Raw genomic sequence first — 23972 nt, forward strand, 5'->3', positions numbered from 1 at the left:
GCTTGGATTCAAGATTTTTTGTTTGTTTTTTCAAGATGTATTTTGAAAGCAGACTTGGCAGGATTTGTTGGAGGACTGGGTAGGAGGAGCAGAAGAGAAAAAGAGAAATCAGGGATAAATATGATGGAGTCAAATCATATTTTAGGAACATAATGATTACATAAAGGAAATATTTAACATTAACCTGTAAGGTAAGAATTAATCCTATTATTTTATATGGTAGTACTAAAAAAACACAGATGTACTTGGTGATTTAGAAATTAACTGTACATACCTTAATAGACAAGGGACAGCTCTAGAATATATGGTTTTAAAAACTTTGGCTGTTGATTTTTGATATGCTTTGAAAAATCTTTCCTCATGTGATTCTTTTCCCTAATACTGAGATGCCAATCATAGAAAATCAACTGGGTAGGGTTACAGTTTGCATTTGATAAAACAGGAGCTGAGATTAAGAAGATATTTCCCTCAGTTCTTCACTCCTGTATAAATCAAAATTGTGACTTAACTTTAGCAAAACAGTAAACCGATAAATAATTTTAAAGTACAGGTAACTTCATAGCAGTTGACCAATTAACACTTATATTTTACAAGCGTTTCATCAAACTGCTTTCAGCATATTTATGACACAATTTATTCTTTTGAAACCCCTACTTTGAAAGAGGGCCTAAGCACATTATCATACTTCAGGGGACTTCCGTTAACAACTTCTTTTCAGAGATTTATAGTGAGAACGGCTAGTCTCTTTACTCATCTCTAACAGAAGTAGGCAGGCAGAAAAGGTGGACAGAACTGCCTCTGAGGTCTGAGAAGGCACTGAGAAACAGCACCCCGCCTGGACACACCGGCCCACGTCCTGAGGGGAAACAAGCCTCTCCGAGAGCCGTGGTCTTCACTGCAGAAGAGGGACGAGAGAAGACACAACCGCAGACACTGTCTTGCATTTATTCACACAGAGGAATAAGAATCGGTACAAATAACAAACATTGCTTTAAATACAAATAAATAGCTCTGGTTTCTAAAGGAAACAACTCTAGATAATTCAAAGTTAAGTATTTTCTAAGTTCCTATTAAAAATAGAAGACTATTTTGCATTAATTAAGTCCTACTCCACCATAACTCTCTGAGGACTTAAGGATAAAATGGTGAATTCTATGCTCTCAGAAGTCACCAGAAAAATGGGAGATAATGCTCCTTCCTCCCTGACCTATCCCCCAAATGGAAAGAGAGTTACTTGCATCTTAGACTGAGCTCATAAACGCAGGAAGTATTTAACATTTAAAGATATCTGAAAAGCTTTACCTTGGGAAAGGTGATAAGAATTTCTCTGAACCGGTTCTGTGAATTCTGAAACCTCACTATGCTGAAGTTTTGGTTCAAGTGTCTTAAATTCATTTATGCTCATAGGAAGACTTAAGTTCCTATAATGAAAGTTTCCTCTTGCTAGGAAAATTGACGGTAAACAGTCTGTACTCACTAAGAGTGGCACGTTGGGTAACAAAATGATTTACCTGGTGAAGAAGCAATGGTGCTGACCAATGAAACAGTCTGTCAACCTTGCACCAAAATGACCAACCAACACTGCTGACAGAAACACACTCCCAAATCTGTTGATTTCTTTTTCTTTCTCTACTGTTATATTTAAAATGTTCACAGAGGCAAAAAATATCTGGGGAGAAGTAGGTTCTAAAAATGAAGAATCGTTTTAAAGTCATGCAGTCTTTCAAGCCTTTAAAAACCACATAAAACATGAGGTCATTACAATCTCGGTGCCAGAGCAGTGCCTGCTCCATTGACTTTCTGTGTCCACTGCATGTCCCCACCTCACCCCACATAAGAGAATTTGATTTCTGCTACTCAGGCCTCTACACAATTATTAATAAATAACATGTTTGTTAGAGATCAACATAGCAATGTTTAAGTTTTCAAAGAAATTTTGCTTTTCTACTTAGATTGACCATGATACAATTCCAAATAGAACATCCTCATGCTATTAAAAACAATCTCATGCAATAAATGCAATTTTAAAAGTCCCATATTAATAATGACATTTGGTATTATAGAGGCAGGATTATTTAGATTCTTAAAAAATGATCCCAGTAGAAAAACTGGATTTCCAAACAGAACTTCCGTTGTGGTATAAAATGCTAAATTTCATTCTACAGTTTTGTCAATGCAAACAATTTTTTAAGATATACACCATGTTTTCCTAGTTGGGATTTTGAAACAATAAGCGTAATTCTTAAACATATTACCACAACATTTGCTCAAAGAAACAGCTCTTTTTGCCAAGAACCTTTTCTTTTAGTCCAGTTGGAGGGATTTCCATAGAGAATTCTGGAACAGCAGTTCTGAACATGATTCAAAAATCTCTCACTTCCCTCCCTGTCTTTTACTTCTTCTTTATGTTGTAAAGACACTTGAGTACAGAAAAATGTTTTGTTTGTTTTTTTTAAGACGGATATTAATAACTTAAGTTTCCTGATTTAAATAGTAACATTTTTTATGTTTGCCTTTCTCTCTGGCACACTATATACTGTTTCTGGAGTTACAAATCCAAACAAACCAGCCAACTAGAGCATCCCAGTGTTCAAATCACAGTTCTGGATACAATCCTATTTATTCTGGATGATGCTCAATTCCACACATACTTCAGGGAAGAAACATCCATAAGAACATCCAAAGACGTTATGTTACCAAATTCTAACATGTGACTGTGCTCTGTCGGATAGTACCATTCACAGCTACAAGCACAAAGGCAGAGGATTTCAGGTGTGGACACCAATTTGCTTTTGCTGTTACGGTAATTCATAAACATCATCTTCGAGATTTCCAAGCTGTTCTAGAATAAGGAGTAGTCCTTTTTTTATCTGGTGGCTTGAAGTAGGAATAAACAGGTGCTGCTGGATACTCTGCATCAGGGTTTTCTGCCATCATTTTCAGCTTTGCTTCAATGGCTTTTATCTTTGCAGTGACACTGGGAAAAGGACAGCAGAGGATCAGAGTGGGTACGTTCAGAGAATACCTGTGTCTTTCATCTTCTTTGTGCCTCTTAAGCATATCAGAGTAGCAACAAGATACTCAAACACAAACATGCAAGCATTTCATAGAAAACACATATAAAAACAATTAATGTTCTCATTTTAGGAAAGAGATCAAGTCTGGTCCATCTATTAAGTTTTTTCTGTAAGACACTGTTAGAAGTACTTTGCATATTGCTACACTTAAACCTCAGACACCAACACTGATCAGCACCTTAGTGTCTGTAGATAGTAGGCACTCAAAAATAATTTGTGTAGGAATTCAAAGCAGAGTCTGGAAGAGATGGGTACACTCATGTTCATGGTAGCATTGTTTGTTTCATGGTAGCATTATTCACAATAAACTGTGGAAGCAACCCAAGTGTCCATCGAAGTATGAATGGATAAGCAAAATATGGTATATACATATGCTACAATGTGGATGACCTGGAGGACATTACGCTAAGTTAAACAAACGTTAAAAAGTTAAATACTGCTTGATTCCATTTACATGAGGTACTTAAATGAGTAGCCAAAATCACAGAGACACAAAGTGGAATGGTGGTTGCCAGGCGCTTGGGGGAGGTGGGAATGGGGAGTTAATGTTTAATGGGTGTAGAGCTTCAGTTTTACAAGAGGAAAAGAATTATGGAGACAGATGGTGGTGCTGGTTGTAAATTATGAATGTATTTAATACCGTTGAACTGTACACTTAAAAATGGTTAAGATGGTAAATGCTATATTATGCGTATTTTACCACAATTAGAAAAAATGAAAATGATTCACGTACGTTATATTCTTCACTTTACAGATAAAGAAAACAAGGCATAGAAAGGTTAACTTAGCTAGTGTTATACCGCTAGTGAGTGGCAGAGTTGAGATTTGAATACAATTGGACTCCAGAGCAATACTATGAGCTATATTATACTGTACCACCTTCTGAATCACTAAATAATAATGGGAAAAAAATCCTGGAACTCCTACAAAGTCCCTGTTTACTGACAAATGTGTGTTTAGGCTATCAGTTAGAGTGCTTACAATGAGCCAGGCAGTGGTACAGCATTTTACTTATATTGTTTCTAATGCTTGCAACAATATTGCAAGGGTTTTGATCCACATTTTACAGATAAACAAATGCACAGAGATAGGGATTCACCCAAGGTTCACACAGCTAAGAAATTGTGGAGCCAGGATTCAAGCCCAGTTTATCATCAAAGTCCTTGTTTTTTCCTCTCCATTAGGTTGGGAGCTGAGTAGCCATGTATTAGAGAGAAGGGGTGAGGAGACACTGCAGAAGTTGTGAGGAATTCCCTTCTCATCAAGGTCACTGCTATCCCTGGACCAGAATGCAAAGCACTTAGGCAGAGTATTTTTTGGCCCACGACTCCCTTTATTTTCCATTCTGATGCTGTCAATGGTCTACAGTCCGGGACAGAAACTTGGGAGGGAATGTGCACATGGCCTTTTAGAGATCCTCAAAAGGCATACATCTGCACATACTCATGATTTTACACCGGCAACGTAAAATTAAAAAACTAAGTTGCAATAAAAAAGAACCCTGGGCTTCCCTGGTGGCGCAGTGGTTGAGAGTCCGCCTGCCGATGCAGGGGACACAGTCCGGGAAGATCCCACAGGAAGATCCCACATGCCGCGGAGCGGCTAGGCCCGTGAGCCATGGCCGCTGAGCCTGCGCGTCCGGAGCCTGTGCTCCGCAACGGGAGAGGCCACAACAGTGAGAGGCCCGCGTACCGCAACAAAAAAAAAAAAAAAAAAGAACCCTGAGGTCAGCACCTTTTTCCATTAATGGAAAATTAACAGCCAGCCATTCATTCTGTATGAGTCACAGAGAAAACAACCTTCTCTAATTAGGCATAGATGTTAATTGAAAGATGTAAACTGAGGTTCTCTGGATTAAAAAATAAATGAAAAACACCAGGCTAGATTATCTAGTAAAAAGAGCAAACAATGAAAATAAGAAACTAAAGACATGTTCACTGTACCATGGAGATCACCAAGCATAAATGCAGTCGTCCCTTCCTAACAGGAGTTAGATTTATGAAAACCTCCATGAAACCAATCTGTGATCAAGGAGGTTTAATCTCGTGGGGAAAACAGGATAGCCGAAATAAGTTCCCAGTGAATCTACAGAAGTCATTGGTTAGGGAAAAAAAAAAAAAAATTGGGAGTATAAAATAAAGCAGCACAAAATTAAGAAGTATCAATGATATTAGACAAATTAGTAACTATAAAATTAATTTTAATTTACCAATTTTATCGCTCCTGAAAACATTTCAGGATCACCTTCCCCTGCAGTTTAATGAGATGCTTGTACATCTGTTTTGTTTGGTGCAACTATACAGGAAAGGTTTTTTTTTTCCTGTCTGGCCCTCTGTCCAAATAGGCATCACTTTCCTGACTTCATGACATTGTTGATTTCCTTTTTTTTTTCTTTTCTTTTTTTTGCAGTGCGCGGGCCTCTCACTGTTGTGGCCTCTCCCGTTGCGGAGCACAGGCTCCGGATGCGCAGGCTCAGCGGCCATGGCTCACGGGCCCAGCCGCTCCGCGGTATGTGGGATCTTCCCGGACCGGGGCACGAGCCCGTGTCCCCTGCATCGGCAGGTGGACTCTCAACCACTGCGCCACCAGGGAAGCCCTTTTTTTCATTTTTATTGGAGTATAATTGATTTACAATATTGTATTACTTTCAGGTGTGCAGCAAAGTGAATCTGTTATACAAATATATATATATATCCACTCTTTTTTCGATTCTTTCCCCATATAGACATGTTGATTTCTGATCCTTATGGAACACTGACGATCTTTCACATATCTTCTTCCCCGCCCCTGGAACAGGCTTTAGAACAGTAGTCCTGCATTTACAGCCTGGAGTTTCTTTAAAGCAGTAATTAAAAGACTGAATGTTTAAGTCCAGTAAATCTGTCTTTGAATCTGGACTCTGCTATTTGCTACCTGCGTGATCTTGGCCAAGATATTTTACCTCTCTAAACTTCAGTTTCCTCATTTGTAAAATGAGTACAACTGTACTTTTACCAGAATTTTTATAATTCAATGACATACGGCATGTAAAGTGTTTAGCACAGAGCCCGCTTCATAGTGAGCTCAATAAATCCTGGCTTTTGTTATTGTTAACATTTCTCCCTAGGCTACGATGCAAAGTAAACCCCTCTACTTCTGCTCACCCATCTACTTAACTTCCGCTTTCTCTACTCAACCCTCAATTCCTTCTGTTTTGAATTAACTCCAAGGAAGGAAATGATAATTTGTACTTACTAGAACCAAAACTGTTATATTTGCTGAAATGGTAGATAAAATTAAAGTGCTACAAACCCGAATTCTGTATAAAGGGACTCATAGCTGGGGAGGAATTCGTGTATGATGACAAACGCTGAAGATAATCAAGGCCTTATTAAAATGCCTGTTTTTATGGCAAGGACTGAATCTGCTTTACCTTTGTATCCCCAGTGCCAAGTATAATGGCAGGTACATGGTTAGCACACCCAGCCTCTTTTGAGTGTATGAATTCTGTAAATGGCTGGTACACACTCTTAGGGGTATGGGAGGAGGTGAAATGTATACATTCTGGAGACTAACTGAACACACTTCTCAGCATGTCAAAAGTTAGTAGATTCTACTCTAAATGAAGAGTCCGAGGGTTTACTAGAACCGGAATGAAGGTTAGAATGAAGAGATGGCTCAAGCTCTTGCATACCTGTTTGCGTCTTCCTATAGTACACCTTCTTACCTTAGGTTAGACTGAGTGGGCTCAGTGCTTGAGGATGGCTCAAGACTAATCGGAAGGACCTTATCATTCTTGTTATGATCGTATCTCTGCAAGTAAGAAAAAGGCAAATTACCTCACCTGGGCAGAAACCAGCCCTCTACTGCAGTGCATGTGTTCAGAAATCCTAATCCCATCAGTGTATTGTTAGATTATTTTTCGACAATCTTAAGACTGCTTTATGTTTAGAATTAATGTAGACGTCCAGACAGTTTTGGCCTAAAAGTTATAAACTGAGAAATTTAGAAGAGGCTTCCCATCTAGCCATCAGTCCTCCTTATTTGGTAGGGAAAGAATTTCAGCCTTTAAATTCACAGATGGTACAGACACACAGCAGGATTGCCCTCTCACATTCTTATTCTGTCATACATCACCTCTTACAATATTTATTTTGCTTTATTCCAAGCACTTTAAAATTTTGCTAGATTTTTGCAAAGTACCAATCATAACATTCAACTCTTAACAGATCTAAGTGGAGAAGAAAAGTAGTAACAGCTTTCAGCCACTGATATAGAAAACATTCTCCAGCAAGAGTAGCTTATTTGATGTCAGATAATTATATACTTCTTTTAAAAGGTAAATACAATATTAAAGAGCAATCAGGAGCCTCTGGTCGAAAAGATGTGTAGGAGAAGAGAACTGCAGGGCACAGAGATTCTCAAATGAAAGACAGAACGAAGGATGATTTATTTCTCTTGCATGTCTTTTCAATGAGATGCAGAATGAGAAAATGACAGCCAGTCTGGCAAATGAGACTTGATTTTCTTTTGAGTAAAAAAGCATTTGGTAATTCTCTTTGCTGCTTCTATTTTTAAGGCAATGGGTCCTAGAAATTGAGAAGGCTCTGTGGTTACCTGGAATACTCATAAAGATCCAAAGTGTCTGAGCTCCGTTTTTCAGCTTGGACACTGAACTCAAATGTTCTATTTCTGTGACTCTTTACTGGGAAGCTTGTTGGATACAGTCTCTGATCAAAACTCATGCTCATTTAGCTAAAGACTGAGGCTCCAAATCTAGTTGTCATAAATCTTTTTGCAGACAGGTCTGTAAAGACCACACTGCAGGAGGAATAGAATCAACTTTGGGGATTGCTGCAGTGCACATACTTCACCTGTGCTGGCTGTAACAGAAGACTGTTCTTTTTTTTTTTTTTAAAGTGGTTGTAGCTTTTCCAGTGCATTTTCCCAAGAGAACAACTAGGAGATGAACACGGCAGTTCACCACTGCTTGGGCCTTGGAGTCAATACAGACACTGCAAAGTCCCACAAATAACTCTTAAAATCTCTGGAGTAAGGAAATGTCAGTGCTTTAAGCACTCTTACAAACTACCCATTTCGCAAGCATTTAGAATAAACAATTCAAACTCTCCAAAGAACTGAGAGGCTGGGAAGAGTCTAACAACGCCTAAAGCAACTAATTTTAAAAATAAATACATTTTTTCCTCCAAAGAACAACCCCCACCAAAAAAATGATAGAGGTCTGAGTATACATATCAGTCACATGGAAGAATCAATCAAAAACAGAATCTGTGGGTATGCGGAGAGAAACGACGAAGGAACTTAATCCCTCCTGAGATGTTTCTCAAAAGAAAAATCTGGCAACACACATGGTAAATACAAGTAGGAGACCAGAGTATGGCTGTTCCAGATGTGCAGAGGCTTGGATGCAAATGGGCAAGTGGACAACTAACTGTCTTTCGGAAGATTCATTTAGGATGAGCTGATGCTGTCTTTCTAGCCTGTTAGACTCACCTTCACTTGCGCGTGTGCCCATCGCACCACCAGCTTCTTAGACAGAGCCAGCTTGCCATTGAGACACTGGATGGCTTGTTCTGCTTCCTGTTCAGGAAAAGGATTAATGTTAGTCAAATATTCAAATGCCTCACTAGCTTTGATGGCTGAATTTCTAACCGTTTTGTTAAACAAGTGGCAAAGGGTTTACAAGGAAAAAAAAAAAAGGCAGAATAGTAAAAAGGGTGTGAGTTTTTGTAACCTCAGTCAAACAAAAATTCAAATCTCGGCTCTGCCACTTACTGGCAGCGTAACATTTAGCAGGTCAGTTAATCTCTCTGGATATTATCTTTTTCACCTGTAAAATATGGACATTGCTTGTTTCTCAGTGGTCGTGAGGAGTCAAAGAGCGCATGTAGAGCATGGAGCATATGGTAAGCACTCAACCAACGTCAGCTTATTAGGTGACCATTGTGTGGCCTATTGGGTGATATCTTTCTACATACTTCTGTTAGTTAGAGTAGCACCTACTATGTCAAGAAATTGTACTCCGCCAGGGACTCTAAAACTATATCCTGGACTAGGGCTTATACTCCCTGAATCCAAAGTGAGAAACAGTAATGGCTTCAAAGGATATGGGAGTGAAGGAAACCAGGCCGGAAAAAGCAGGAGTGAGTCAAAGAGACTACGAGCAAGGTATCTCTGTGGGCCAATCTCTGCACCTGGTTTTCAGAGCCAGAACTTCCCTGACCCTGTCCCCATCAGATATAGGAGCAACGAGGTTGAAAGGAATTCCTGAGGCTGGGTAATAGGCACTCTAGGACATTCCCAGGAAGCCTGGCTGTACTTTTCCATCCTGCCAAGCCTTCTCTGCTCCATTTGTATCCATGAGGCATTCGGCCAAGCGTAACCCACGTTTACTGGGAGTGAAGAAGCCCTTAAGGAACAGGAAGAGGAACAAGGAGAGTCCGAGGCTCAGTGTAGGACATTCCAGTCTGGTTTTCCCAGTGACTCTCTTATTCCTCTGGATCCTGCCGGTATGACATTCAACAAATATCTGAGTACCTACTACGTGTCAAGTATTCATCACTGGCATCCTTGCCTCACTATGGCACGCAAAGTTAGAAGGACAGATGAGACATTTTATTCTTAAGTTTCACTTAGTGAATTAGAATTTACATGACACTCTCCATTAATTCTGTAGCATCAACAGTCATAAGATGCCAGCAGGTGATAAATGTTTGAAAAAAGAATTTCCCATCTCTGTAACTTGTTTCAAAATTCATGTATCCAACAATATTATTAAATGCCAAATGTGTTTTCATATAAACCCTCACCTATTCTCTCAACTTCCTAAAAGGTAAGGAGGGTGTGTGTTTTTAATCCCCATTTTTAGATGAAAACTGAGGTCAAAATAAGTTAAAGAGACTTGCCTAAAGTTAATAAATGGAACAGTCAGAAATAACAGGCTTTGTGACTTCAAGTTTAGTGTTTTTAAACCAGCATCTGGGGCTTCCCTGGTGGTGCAGTGGTTGAGAGTCCGCCTGCCAATGCAGGGGACACGGGTTCGTGCCCCGGTCCGGGAAGATCCCACAAGCCGTGGAGCGGCTGGGCCCGTGAGCCATGGCCGCTGAGCCTGCGCGTCCGGAGCCTGTGCTCCGCAACAGGAGAGGCCACAGCAGTGAGAGGCCCACGTACCGCAAAAAAAAAAAAAAAAAACAAAAACCCAGCATCTGTCCTCAACATGACCATTGATTTTAGTTGTCTATAAGAATCCTCAACGTGCTCTGTCATTAGGAAAGAACAAAGTATTTTAAACTGCTAACTATATAGAGCACATTTTCAGTTCCCTCAAAACAAACCTTGAACAATTAGAACAATAATGAATCACTTACTGCCTATCACATTTGCAAAAATTAGGGGAAATTAAAAAAAAAAATTCCCAGCACTGGTAAGGACAAATGACACTCTCAGACAGTTTCAGAACATACTGACACATCACTTTTTGAAGGCAATTTGGCAGTCATATTACCAAAAAAAATTGTGGCCTTTGTTGACACCACTCCATTTCCATGAATATAGTAAATATGTACATAGAGCTAAAGAGATGTTCACTGCACTGCTGACACGTGTGGAGATTAGTTAAGTAAATTACCATACGTTCACAGAATAAAACATTATGCAGTCATCAAAGATGACACTGGTTAGTTTTTAAACTGAGGTCTAAATAATAAAATTATAGATATAGATCAATGAATTTTTACATATATCTACAGCTACACCAGTGAAACCACAATATGATACAGAATGTTATCTTTTTTTTTTTTTTTTTTTTTTTTTTTTGCGGTACGCGGGCCTCTCACTGTTGTGGCCTCTCCCGTTGCGGAGCACAGGCTCCGGACGCGCAGGCTCAGCGGCCATGGCTCACGGCACGAGCCCGTGTCCCCTGCATCGGCAGGCGGACTCTCAACCACTGCGCCAAGGGAAGCCCCAGAATGTTATCTTGATGTGTATTAGATGACAGAAAAAATTTTAATTTTCTTTCAGTGGTAAATAGGATATATGATTCTGTTTGTGTGTTATAAGCTGCACATGTTTTTTTTAAAAATTGTGTACATGTGTTTGTGTGCATATGTGTGTATGAATGTGAAGAAAGAAGAAGGGACTACAAAGATATACAACTAAATATTAAAAAACTGATTATTTCTGGGTTTTAGGCTAATAAATGAGACTACTTATCTATATTTCCATCTGTAAGAAACAGGTATCACTTTTACAGTAAGAAAAACATACAAATACAATTATTATTAATAAAACAATAACTAGGCAATGTTCTCACACATGACTAATAAAGTTATAGAGCTATAAGCAGTGTCTCCATATTTAATAACATTCAAATTCAATTCCTTTATCAATGCATGTCCCCTCCAAGGACTAAATTTTAATACGGATACATGGATACATCATGGTTGAAGCTGGAGGTTCTCTTTCACTGTATATATTCAAATTTGTCCGCATTTATTCTGAGACATTGAGAAGAAGGATACATTTTTAAGAAATAAAAATAAAAGAGAGTTTGTGGGCGGCTCACCACAGAGAGGGAGGGCTTCTGCACCACGGGGCAAACCTACTGAAAGAGAAGGAGGCTTTGTTGGCCAGCCACTAAAGGAACAAACAAAAGAGAACAGGGAGGGGCATGTCCATGTGCTTAATGTGGGCATCCCAAAGCATCTGGTCAGAAAAGTAGGTCAGCTGCCTGAGACTGCCAGCCTGGGGAGGGTAGACCTTGAAAGCTGTTCACTAACTCAGTTGTTTACCGAGGATCTCCTTTAGGACTCAGAGCACAGCACACAGAGATGAATCAGACATGGCTCCTGCCCACAAGGAACTGCTATTCTAGTAGTCAAGAGGGATGCACAGATAATTATGAGAGTATAAGTACTGGGAAAGGGGGGAGAAGTTCAATTACCTGCTTAGTTTCAAAGTTAACGAAACAGTACCCTCGAGGCTGTCCCTCCAAAGCACCTGACTTGTGGAAGAGAAAGTCGAACTGCTTCACCGTGCCAAACTTCTGCAGGAGCTTGAGGAGGTGGTATCTATGGAGAAAGAACAGCCCCTGAGACACTCTGGGAATTTGGTCAGCCTGCGAGATAAAAGCAGGAGATAATTTACCCGAGGGATAAAATCTCACATCACTGCCCCCTGCCTTCCTCCAAACTGCCGTGTTAGTTTATTTGGCAAACAGAGTTGTTTGCCTCTATTTGGAATGGGGACTAGAATTGTCATGGCTATGCGTCTGTCCAACACAAAAATACCAAACAAAAAAACCACACCTAACAAACAGCTGTCTGGCCCACAAGCACCATTTGTTTTTCTTTTGGAGAATAGCTCAAAAATTGTGTCGATTTATTTATTTTCAATTTCTTGGCAATGAAATAGTATTTGTGAATAACTACAACTCCATCAGAAACACAAACTCACACTCCAAATGCAAAGGCCAACCCTACCTCAAAAATAAACAAAGTAACACATATACATTCACACAAACAACAAAACAACCCTGGAAGACTTCCCCGTTAGCTTTCATAGTTAATCATTAGCCCCAAATTGCACTTGAGACAAATTCTGCCAAAAGCCAAACCACAGCTAGTGGCACTTCCTAAGTGCTTGAGAGTTTCCATCCCTGACGTGACCGAATGACAGGACAATGTGGAACCGCAACGTGATGGAGGCTGGTCTCACACAGGCAGGGGAACCTGGCCGGTCCTATAAATCATCCCACTGCAGGTAACTACCCAACCTCAGTTGCTTCAATACGATTTATGCTCTGGAGTGTGGCTGAATAAAGAATCTAGCTGGCCAAGGAAGGCATTTACTAGTGGCAGGAGGTTTACCCCAAGCTCTTTCTTGCCACTCTGCCCCTCACCCTCTTCTTGGATTCCTTTCTCTAAAACTTACTTGGTTTCTATAGAGCTTTTAAGTTATTCAAACAGATGTGGCCTTAACAGGTTGCTGTGGCCAATCTCAATTCCTACTTCCTGTCATCTGATGTAAGGGTGAGACAAACCAACAGCTCTCCCATTTCCTTTTCCTTTGGCCTTCCTCCTGGCATCCTCCACGCTATTCAAATGGAGTCAAGGCTTTCTCTAAACAATGCTGTCCCTGTGATACTAAAAAGGTATCAGCCCACATGCTAAATCTGTTATTACTGGGAATTCTACCCCACAGGGAGTCAGTAAAGCTGTCTTTACAGCCACATTCATATTCACATTGTTTTCTAGGAGAAAACTCATCAAGATTTTATTCTTGAGTAAGAATCTCCTTTGGGAGGCAGAAAGATATGAAATGGATCATAAGCTACACTAAATTTGAGACTAATGCACATCAACAAGCAAGCCCATTATCCTGGATCAGGTCCTGACACAGTGGAGCAAGGAAGACATAACACAGGTCTTTTACTGGGGCAGGGGGCAAGGATCCCAAGGCATACAGTGGATATTAATCTGGTCTTTAGATCTGTTTTGAAAGAGAAAACAACCATAACCCTCTAGTTTCCAAACTCTCAATTCCTATCACGATACCCCAACTGCTGGTGAGAAAGAATGAGGTGATTCTTCAGGGGAAAGGAAGACACCTAAAGTGCAAATTTCTGGTTTTACTTGGTTTTCTGAATATGCTTACAGCAAGGGTGGGTCTCTCAAGTGCACAGATGGGCTAGAAGAATCTCTCTCAGGGTCTTTAATTCACAGCTGCATCTTCCACTTACTATACCCATTCAAACCTCAACACTGCACCAGTTGCCATAAATGGTGGGTCAAATCTGTTTTTAAAAAAACAACCTAAGGGCTACTGTGGGCCGGTCATCTTTTCATTAACTCCATTCTGCTTAATAGCAGGAAGGTAAGGCGATCGGCATTTCCTAGGAAATGAATTTTAATTTACTCAGGGAAAAAAAAAAAAAAACTCCAACAGATTATTCTTTGAAAAGCTAACAAATGCGTTCTGCCCGAGAAGTGCGACCTTAAGATTCCAGGAACATCTGCTTAGGTCCGTGTCTTTCAACTTCTCCAGGATTTCTTTCCTTGTTTGATAATTTCTTGAAATTATCGGAACACCGAAACAAAAGGAATGAAATGTTTACTATTTTGCTTCCTGGAGATGGAGACTGCAAGCTCTGATAGTGAAAGAAGCCTGAAGAGTCTTGCTTCACATCTGCAAGCACTTTCATCTGCTGCTGAAGGACGGGCGCGCTCGCTGCTCATCAGAGCCTTGCTTCACTTAATGAAACAGGGGCCCTGCAGCCTTCGGGAGCCGGAGATAGTACACCGGTCCCATACATATTTCTGCAACATAATTAGTGTTTTCTGTAATGGGTCTTTAAAATGGCCTTCCTACCTAATGGCACACAGGGAATTAGTCTATATGAATTAGATTAGGTTAAGACAGACACCTACAAATGTGTCAAGAACTGTAGTATTAGGCACTTGACTATCCAAATGAATACAACTAAGTCTCTGTCTTCAAAGGCCTGACGTTCTGGTTCGAGGAGAGAGAGATGTAATCAAACAATTTTAAAAGTGTGAAGCTTGCACGCAGAGGTATGTACGTGAGCACACAGATGAAGAGGACCAGCTGTGCAGGGAAGGCGGTTAGTGAATACCCTGTGTAAAGACATAAAGGTGAAAAAGACTGATCCATCGGCAGACAGTGGGGGCTCTTAGACAGTAAGCGAAGAGGCTAAAAGGCAGGCAGGGGACAGGTTGGGAAAGATGTGTGCAGGAGGGAATTTTAATGTGATGCTGTAGGTACTGGGAAGCCAACGAAATGACATTTAAGATTCTTTTTAATGCACAATTTGTTTTAAAGAAAATTTTTTTCATAAATTTACAGAAATTATTATGTGGTGGGTCTTTATGTTCTATGCCTTATATGTTTTTAAATGGTCTTACTTTGCTTCAAATTTAAATAAGCAAATAGTAAAGGCTGTTTTATGCAAACCAAAGCATGAGAAGCAGCACAGGTCATGGAGGAAAAACAAGGAATGGGCTGAGAGAGAAGCAGGCGTGTCTTCAGGTGGAAACACTCTGTTCTTACATGCTCATGCGTTTATAATCCCTTGAGTTTAGCTCTGAAAGTCTACATCCGAAGGACATTTCCACCCAGGTGGCTGTCCATTGCTTTTAAGTTTACTTAATAACGCCAGGCCTGACCTCCTCCTCTCCACAAACTATGCCTCTTTCCAGCTATTCTGCTGGCTGGTGTGGACATCATTCTTTTCCATTTCTCAGGCAAGAAACATCAGGATCATCTTTAGCTCTCCGCTCCTCTTCAGTCACCTTCTTCATCTCGCAGACTCCACCCAGTGGTCTCCAAGTTCACTGTCTCTATCTAGGTGATATTAATGGCAGGTCCGCAGCTAATCTTCATCCTCAGTCTTTGCCCCTCCTATTCATCCTAAATACTAATGTCTGATTTTCCTACTAAAACATCACTTTCATAATGCTGGTCTCCCACCAAACACTCACGAGTCTCTTTATGTGAAATTCAAACTTGTCTGAATAAATTTTATAGATCCTGTCTTGATCTGATAGCATTCTCTCTCTCCAACTACTATTTTCATTATCGTTTAGTATTCAACCTCCCTTTTAGTCAAAAAGGTCTTCCCGATATTCGACTCATCCACAACAATACTTCTTTTTTTCTTTTTTTTGCGGTACGCAGGGCTCTCAGTGTTGCGGCCTCTCCCGTTGCGGAGCCCAGGCTCCGGACGCGCAGGCTCAGCGGCCATGGCTCATGGGCCCAGCCACTCCGCGGCATGTGGGATCTTCCCGGACCGGGGCACGAACCCGTGTCCCCTGCATCGGCAGGCGGACTCTCAATCACTGTGCCACCAGGGAAGCCCAACAATACTTCTTATTCCTACTTATGTTCCTTTATTTATGATTCACCCTCCATCCAGAATGTTCTTTCTTTTAGAATTTCTACTGGCTTTGTTCTCTCTCATACTTCTCCTTATGCATAACGCAGTGGCTATTAATTTGGCTTTCTATACAGCACATTTAATATTTAAAAAAGAAAGCAGTGTTAACCCTCTCAGAAGAAACCATGGTATGGAAAATAGATGTCTAAAGACATTAATTTGTTCAGCTTCTCTACTGAAGGCACTAGTAATAATATTTAAAGTTGCTGTTTTTACTCTTACAGTTAGACTGGGTCCCATAACATTTAAAGGAAGTCCTTACAATGAAAAATTTAGAATAGAATACTTTAGGTTATGACTGTCCAGTTACACGGATTGTTAGAATATTTGTGCAAAGAGCCCTATATTAGGTGCCAGGAACTTAGTCCTATCATTAACTACTTAAGTGAACTGAGTCAACTCCCTTTACCTTTCTTTACTTATAAAGTAGGGAAATGTTGTCTGTTCTACCTGCCTCACAAGACTGTTGCAAGCTTAAATAAGAGGAACTAATGAAATATTAGAGCTAGAAGACATTTCCATAGCATTTAGTTGAACAGTCTCACTTTATAGGTAAGAATTATGAGGTACAATATAGTTGAGAGGAATCCAAATATAGTGGAAAGAACATAGGCTTGGAATCTGCTACCTCCATAAATAAGAGTATATCATCATTCCCTTAAATCCAGATCTCTAAGATCTATTTAGTTATACAGATATTCCTGGCATGTAACATGGTCCTAAAATGGTCAGTATTGCAACTACGAAGTGAACAGAGTATCAGGGTGCTAGACAGTCGGTCAGCAATGCGTATTCTGTTGAGAAGAGGCTGATGGACATCCTACTACAGCTTGAACACAACTCAGATTAGTAACAGGCACACACACATAAGATGAATAGAATTATTATAAAATAAACTTTGAAAAACTGAGTGGAAAAGGTTTTTTTCTTTAAAAAACTTCTGTCAAGAGTCATCAGAACTTTAGAGATTTGGATTCAAATAATATTTTCTGAGATTGGACTACAAGCTGGGTACCACATGTTCACACAAGTTTCATCATGCAGCCCTTCAATGTTTGGGAATGACTGCATTTTAATAATTAGTCTAGGTCCATCGTTACCTACATCTTGAAAGGAACAGGATCTAGAAGTTTATGTACTTCAAAAACTTGGAAGAAAACCACATATTTCTACAAGATGAGACCTACCTTACTATAATGTTAGGTTTCTTTGCTGTAATTAAGTAAATTAAATGAAGTAACACTATGCATTTCATGCTAACCATAAGCTACAACTGGTAGTTATGTCATTAAGAAGAAATTTAATAAATCAGTTTGTTTATCGAGAAAATATTTTAAGATAAGGAATCCATAGATGAAATACAGTAGAAATGATCTCTGGTAATACAGAGGTGGTAAGTCACAGGTGGAGCCAGCAAGGCCCTGATCTGTAGTCTAGTACTGGATGTCCACCTTTGTCCTGGTATGAGAAGAGCAGAGATACCAGTGGGAGAGTTTTTGATTCAATGTTCCTGTTAATGCTCTAACTAAAGAAAACATCCACATACTCCCACTTATGACATAAACTGAGGTGGCAGATGCCCATTTGAACCTTCCTGTCAAGCAGCAGGATACAATTATAACAAGAATATCATTACAGGGAACCCCAGCTAAAACAATGAACATTGTTTCCACACTCCAGATTTCCATTCAGACAAGAAGAGGTGGGAATGGAAACCACTCTTGGAAGCATCCTCTCACAGCCTGGGTTATAGATGATGGAAACAGCTTCTCTGTTTAATTCCCTCATTAACTGAGAGCTTGGGCAGGTTCACACATTCATCCTCAAAGCCGTAAGTCATAAAGAGAGCCAAAATAAATGCACAGTCTATATTTAAGGGCCCTCGTGATCAAGGTAACATAATTAGGGGGCAACACACCTTAAATACCATCATAATTTCTAGAGGGACCCAACGGTGTCTACACTTAGCCAATTTGAGCCTGAGCAGGTTTAAGGAACTGAACATTCTGTCATGATCCTGATATGTTAGTTTACATCTCTTTCCTCTCTCAAAATCCCAACCCTGTTATACACCTCCTCTAAGCAGATTCCTTTGTTTCCTCTCTCCTTGCTTTTAACACTATTCCACAGGGAGTAACTTCTAGGACTGAGGCTGTAACCCATGCTTGCTTCAAGCGTTGACCCCAAATGGCTCAATCCACCCACGCTTGGCTATCCTGCCACCAACCACCACCTGCCCCTACCGAACGACTGGGGGAAGGAAAAACCTCTCAATTCTCTCTGTTAAGAAATTTCACTCCACTATAATATCCACAAAGGAAAGAGTGGGGAGTCAAGACAATTCAATTAGCTTTGTCACCATGGACAAGGCACTTCTATCTCTTGGGCTTCAGTTTCCTCTGCTGTAGGATAAAACAGCTGGAATATATCAGAGTCTTTCAAGGGTGCTCCACGAGTCCTGTAAGTGATTGCCAAAGAAAGGGTGACTGCAGCCCAAAGGCACTGGGTACACCTTGTCCTTCCTTTAATCAGAGCAACTCTGAGCTTTTATTTTATATCTAGGCTCTGTACTTTAATAAGACAAGGCTCCTCAGATTTAGAAACTTTGAAAATTGCCTAGCATGGCACTTGGCACAGAGTAGGCACTCAAATCATTTAATGAATGAATGAAAACCAAAGTGACTGGGGTATCTCTAAGATTCCTTCTGACTTTCCTTGGTTCCATGGCTGCTTAACATGAATTAGAGCCAAGTGGTACCTCTCTGCCTTTTTGTGAAAATACTGATACTTCTTCTGTTTGTTCCTTCATTTTGGGGAACGAAAGTATGCCCATGGCTGGTTTTAGGAAATAATTTCCTAGTCACTGGGTACAAGGATTTGAAATAGTTGAAAATTAGGAGAACATCTTAGGCAAGCAGGAAAAACAAGTAATATATGGTTTAAAGGGTATCCAAGTCTGTGTCTATGCAGTAGAAGAGTCCAAATGTAAGAAAAATGACAAGATGACACGCTAAAACAACATATTCCCTTCAAAGATAATTAAAACATAAATAAAAGGGCCAAAATATAGCCTATGTCCCTTGAAAATTCTTCTGAACACCCTCACCACAAGCATCCCAATTCTGTAGGTAATGAATTAAAATATATTAGACTCACTCTGTGATTTTGGGGTCCAGGTTGCCAATCCATAACCGGTGCCCTTCCTGTAGGGAACCCTCTGAAAGGATGGATGCATTCTCCAGGGGAAGAGTTTTGGTTTCTGCTTCCATCAATCTCTACGAAATACTAAAGGAAATGTGAATATTCAGACAGGAAAGGAGCAACATGTTGTGAACATGAGACTTCAAATTCAATTCAACAAACATTTATCCAAGGAGGGCATGCCCTGGGCAGTCCTTCAAAGGCTTCAGTTATTCCACAAACAGGGCCCCAGCACCAGTTCCCTTGGGACAGCTCCTCCGGCAGCCAGAGAGCAAAAGCTTCCATTTAAGGTGAAAGGGGGGTGGTTCTGTGTGTAGAAACTAGTTTTTCTCTTCTGAAGCCAGAGGCTGACTGGGCAGGAGGCCAAAGTCTCTACTACTACATGATACTCCAGTTCAACAACCGTCACCCAAAATAAGCCTTGGAAACCACCAGAAAGTGAGTCTTAATGACACTTAAGGGTATGGGTGGGGAAGAACAATAGTAAGTAATCAATTAGCTATTATCATGTCTAATATTTTGGGAGACACTGGGAAGAAGAGACTAACTTGCTCCGTAGTTATTCCAGTTCCATTATTTACTAGTTCTGTAACGGTGGGCAAGTTACTTAACCACTCTGTCTCAGTTTCCTCATTTGTAAAATAGGGGTAATAAAGAGCTATGCAGATCCACTGAGTTAATACACCAAAAACATTAAGAACAATAAATGCATGGCACCTAAGAAGCATTCAATTAATTTTAGCTTAAACTATTACCGACTTAGTTCCTGAAACGTCTCATATCACAGCCACAAAAGGAGGATGAGGGTTACGATGGAGACAGTAATGTAAAGACCAAAAACCTTGCGGTCAGAAGGCCTGGTTTCAAATTTTGGCATTTCCATTGGAAGTCACTTCACTCTTAGCTTCAGTCTCCTCACCTCTACATAATAAACCTTGCCCTGCTTATAACTTAGAGTTGCTGAGAAGACCAAAAATGACACAACAGATGTAAAATAAAGCTTTAATGTATGATGTGGTAGAGGAAGAAAAATAAAAGGGCTGGGAAGATGGCAGGCTGTGACAGACTTTAGAACTCCCTGCTACAGAAAACATGTCCTGTAAAACCAGAAGTGCCTCCGAGATCAGTGTTGCAGGAACTGCGTCTTAATAACAACAGCTGATATACTGAACACTGCCATTACCTCTTATTCAACTCAGCACAGCTTATACAGGCTAGCACATAGCAGCCCCTAAGGTAATTGTTTGTTAAATGTGTTTATCTACCTCCACACATGAGGGTATTTTTCTTCCTCTCTCATTCACATGTTCAATCTGTTCCATAATGTGAGACAAGCAACTAATAACCGCTAAGCCCTGGGCTATGTGCTGAAAATAGAGAGATGAACAAGCCATAGCTCTTGCTCCTGCTTCCTGGGAGAAAGGTAAAACAGGCATAACTAGAATCCCAGGTGTGGAAACTGGAGAGGCGAAATATTTTGTCCTTTCCTGTCCTTTCCTTCTACTTACAGATCATTCATTCAAAAAATTTTTATAGAGCCTCTATTTTCCAGGCAGTGTCTAGGTACTGGGGACAGAGCAGTGAACAAGCAAGGTCTCTGCCCTATGCATGCTTATATTTGGAAGAGGGGCAGGACAAGACAAAAGGAAAATAAATAATCAAGATGTAATTTGTGATAAGTGCCGCAAACACAGTTAAGCAAGGAGATTTGACAAAGTCTAGGGATGGGCTACTTTAGAATTAGTGGAAAGGGAAGACCTATAGGAGATGACATTTGAGATGAGACTTGCATGATAAAACCTTCTGATACTAATACCAACAGGAAATAGTATCACACGAGGGAACCATTTTTAGTGGGAAGAGTGCAGGATATGGGGCCAAAAGAGAGACACTCAAATCCTGGCTTTTGCACCCAGTTATTTTGTGACTTTAGAAACTCATGATTGCCCCTTAAGTGTCCCCTCCTCAGAAAAGCTTTCCCTAATAGAGCAGAGCATCTTGTTAGTCTCTATGACAGCTACCTTTTTCTTTCCACATAATACCAGCTCAATGTATCACATACTAGTTTATCTTCTGTTTCCCTCACTAGAATGTAAGTTACTGGAGGGCAGGGCCTTACCGATTTTGATGATTCTATTCCCGGCACTTAGTACACTGCATAGCTCCTGGCTGGTACTCAGTATTTACTGAATGAATGAATGAAACAAGCCACTTCCCCACTCGGAGCCTCAGTTTCTTCCTCCGTCCTACAAAGGGCATAATTATCCCTATCTCAAGGGTTGTTATGATGCTTAAATATGACAATACACGTGACAGCTCGGCACAGCACTTTTTGAGGAACGGTAAGGTGTGGTAAGTGATCAGGATGCCATATGACAATCAGAATCCTTTGGGTTCGCAATGGCGACAACCTCTTATATTCACAGAATTCACAAAACGCTCCCGCCCACCCCCCCTCCCCCGCTGAGCTACAACGACCCTGGAAGCCACGAACAGTCATTTGGGGAAACTGAGGAGCAGAGAAGCAGGCACTTGTTCCTAAAAGCTAACGGTAACGGTGGGGTCAAGCCTGGAATCCGGGCTTCCCGATCCCTGGCCGCGAATTCCCAGATGCGATGGGTCATTACTCGGATTGTTATTTCCGGGCCAGCAGCGGGACAATCCGGGGCGGGGCCTGAGAAGCCGTCTCTCTAGGGCAGCCTCCTCTGGGAGCCCCTCGCGGGGCCGGCGCTAAGATGCAGAGGCGCGTCGCGGCCGGACTCACCTCGTCACCTCGGCGTAGTCCCCTCGGCTCATGCCCCCAAAGCAAAGCCCCGACTCCACGGTCAGACAACCCTCTAGACGCGTCCACCTCAGCGCCGCCAGCTGCCAGGCCACCCGTGACGCAGTACGCCTGCGCCGCCGCCCCGCCCCGTGACGTCACGACGCCCGCGCCGCCGCCGTCGCTGCGGTCGTGCGAGTCTTCCTAGTAGACTGGGCGCTAGCTGGTGAGTGGCCTCGGCACGGCCTCGAGGCGCGCGCGGGGCCCGGGTGCCAGAGATCTCTACTCAAGGATCTCTCGGGGACTGAACACCCGGACGCGTCCATTCGAATCCGGCTTGACCTTTACGGCTGGGGGCGGGACCTGCTGATCTGAGCGAGTCTGGGGGCGGGGCTCATCTCATCAGCTAGGAACTTCCAGGGTGGGAGGCGGGGCTTACTAAATAGGGACAGCTACTTAGTAGCTTGCCACCTGGCTGGAGCATTTAATTTTCATAACAATCTTTTGGGGGTAGGTTTTTTTTTTAATAGAATTAAGTCCAGACTCTTTATTTATTTTGGCCGCGTGGCATGTGGGATCTTAGCTCCCCAACCAAGTATCGAACCCACGCCCCTTACTCCCAGGGGAGTAGGTATTTTTAATCCCCCATGCTGGAGAAAGGGAAGCTCAGAGAAATAACTTCATCGGGTCACGTGGCTAGTGAGTGATGGCGCCCAAATTCCAAAGCCTCAACTTTTAACCATTACTCTGTGCGGCCCAGTGGCAAAACAGTTGTCATTTGAATAGCCCTTGTATATTTGCAAAGTGCTTCTGCAGCTCTTAGCTTATTCGATCGTCCTGATAACCCTGATAAATATTATTGTCATCTACAGATGAAATTGAGGCCCAGAGATTTTGACCTATCAAAGGTCACATACCTAGGAAGTGCTGGAACCAGCACTCTTTCCCAGGTCTTCTCTAAGTTTGATGCCTTTTTCCTGTCACCCCACTCTCTCGCATTCTCAGAATCTTGGAGAGCTTTATAGTTAGAAAGAATGAAAACCTAGTCTGACCCTTCGTTTTATAGTTGAGGAAAGAAAACCTAGGTAGAAGAAATGACTTGATACAAGTCTCAGGTCATCAGCAGAGCTTACACAAGTGCTTTTTGAATACAGGGTAGTTATGAATCTAAAAAGGATGGCTGGCAGGGAGTGATGAGATAGAAATATTGGAATCCAGCCCTCCTAGCTCTTAGGCAAAAGCTCCTTCTCCACTTGTTAAAGTGTCTCATCCTTCCTTTGCCTGTGCCAGGGACATGATCCTGCATAGAGTCAGATACTGTAAATGCCTTCACATGGCACTGAATTTAGAGAACATGCCCTATTATCTCTAAGTGAAAAATCTGGCAAACCAAGAGATAATGGAAGCAGTGGGAAGTAGAGCCTAGGACCTACTGTCTGAGGCCTAGATTTCAGTTCTGGTGCCGGCATTGTGACCTTGAGGAAGGACTTAATCTTTATAGACAGTGTCTCCTATGTTCAGAACTGTGGTAGGGACTGGGGATGCAGCCGTGAACAAGACAACCATAGATTAGTCCTTGTACTGCTTATAGTCTTATGGAGGGAATTAGACAATAATCAAATAACTACACAAATATTAACTGGTATTGTTAAAGTAGGTGCTATGAAAAAGTACAGGGTGCTATGAAAGTGGGCTATAGGACGTTTGACCTATTGGGCTAGAGGAGATAGCCAAGGAAGGCATCCTCTGAGGAAGTGATGCTTAAGCTGAAATCTGAAAGAAAAGTGTGAGGTAGTTCATTAAAGAGGCGAGGGAAGATCATTCCAAGTAGATTCAACAGTATTTTTGAAGACCCTGGAGCAGGAAGAATATTCAAGGAAATGAAAGATCAATTTGCTTATTTGTAAAATGTGGGTGATTATCACAACCCTGGTTGCTGTGAGAACCAGGTAACACATGAAAGTATTTTATATACAACAAG

At 41.2% G+C, this 23972-nt stretch overlaps 2 protein-coding genes across 4 annotated transcripts in view; one reads left to right on the top strand and one right to left on the bottom strand.

Moving 5' to 3' along the window:
* Positions 1–929: 929 nt before the first annotated feature.
* Positions 930–22131, bottom strand: RBM18 (RNA binding motif protein 18). Of its 2 annotated transcripts, none has more exons than XM_022578806.3 (6): positions 21995–22131; positions 19186–19304; positions 12019–12145; positions 8571–8657; positions 6784–6869; positions 930–2977 (listed from the first exon to the last, which is right to left on the bottom strand). In XM_022578806.3, exons 2-6 carry the CDS (start codon positions 19296–19298, stop codon positions 2818–2820), a joined length of 573 nt encoding a protein of 190 aa, XP_022434514.1. In that variant the 5' UTR covers positions 19299–19304; positions 21995–22131; the 3' UTR covers positions 930–2817. The 2 variants fall into 2 exon arrangements, with proteins under 2 accessions (XP_022434514.1, XP_022434513.1); XM_022578805.3 differs by having other exon boundaries at positions 19186–19314; positions 21995–22129.
* Positions 22103–23972, top strand: part of MRRF (mitochondrial ribosome recycling factor) — a 55721-nt gene continuing 53851 nt past the window's right edge. The window contains exon 1 of one of the 2 annotated variants that reach the window (XM_022578803.3): positions 22103–22217. The gene's annotated coding sequence lies outside the window, so the exon portion shown is untranslated. The remainder of the gene's footprint in view (positions 22218–23972) is intronic. The other variant, XM_089913708.1, reaches the window with a different exon arrangement.

This window comes from Delphinapterus leucas, chromosome 6, assembly GCF_059928025.1.
Source record: "Delphinapterus leucas isolate spDelLeu-1000000601 "Yukka" chromosome 6, BTC_Dleu_Yukka2, whole genome shotgun sequence".
Classification (NCBI taxonomy): Eukaryota; Metazoa; Chordata; class Mammalia; order Artiodactyla; family Monodontidae; genus Delphinapterus; species Delphinapterus leucas.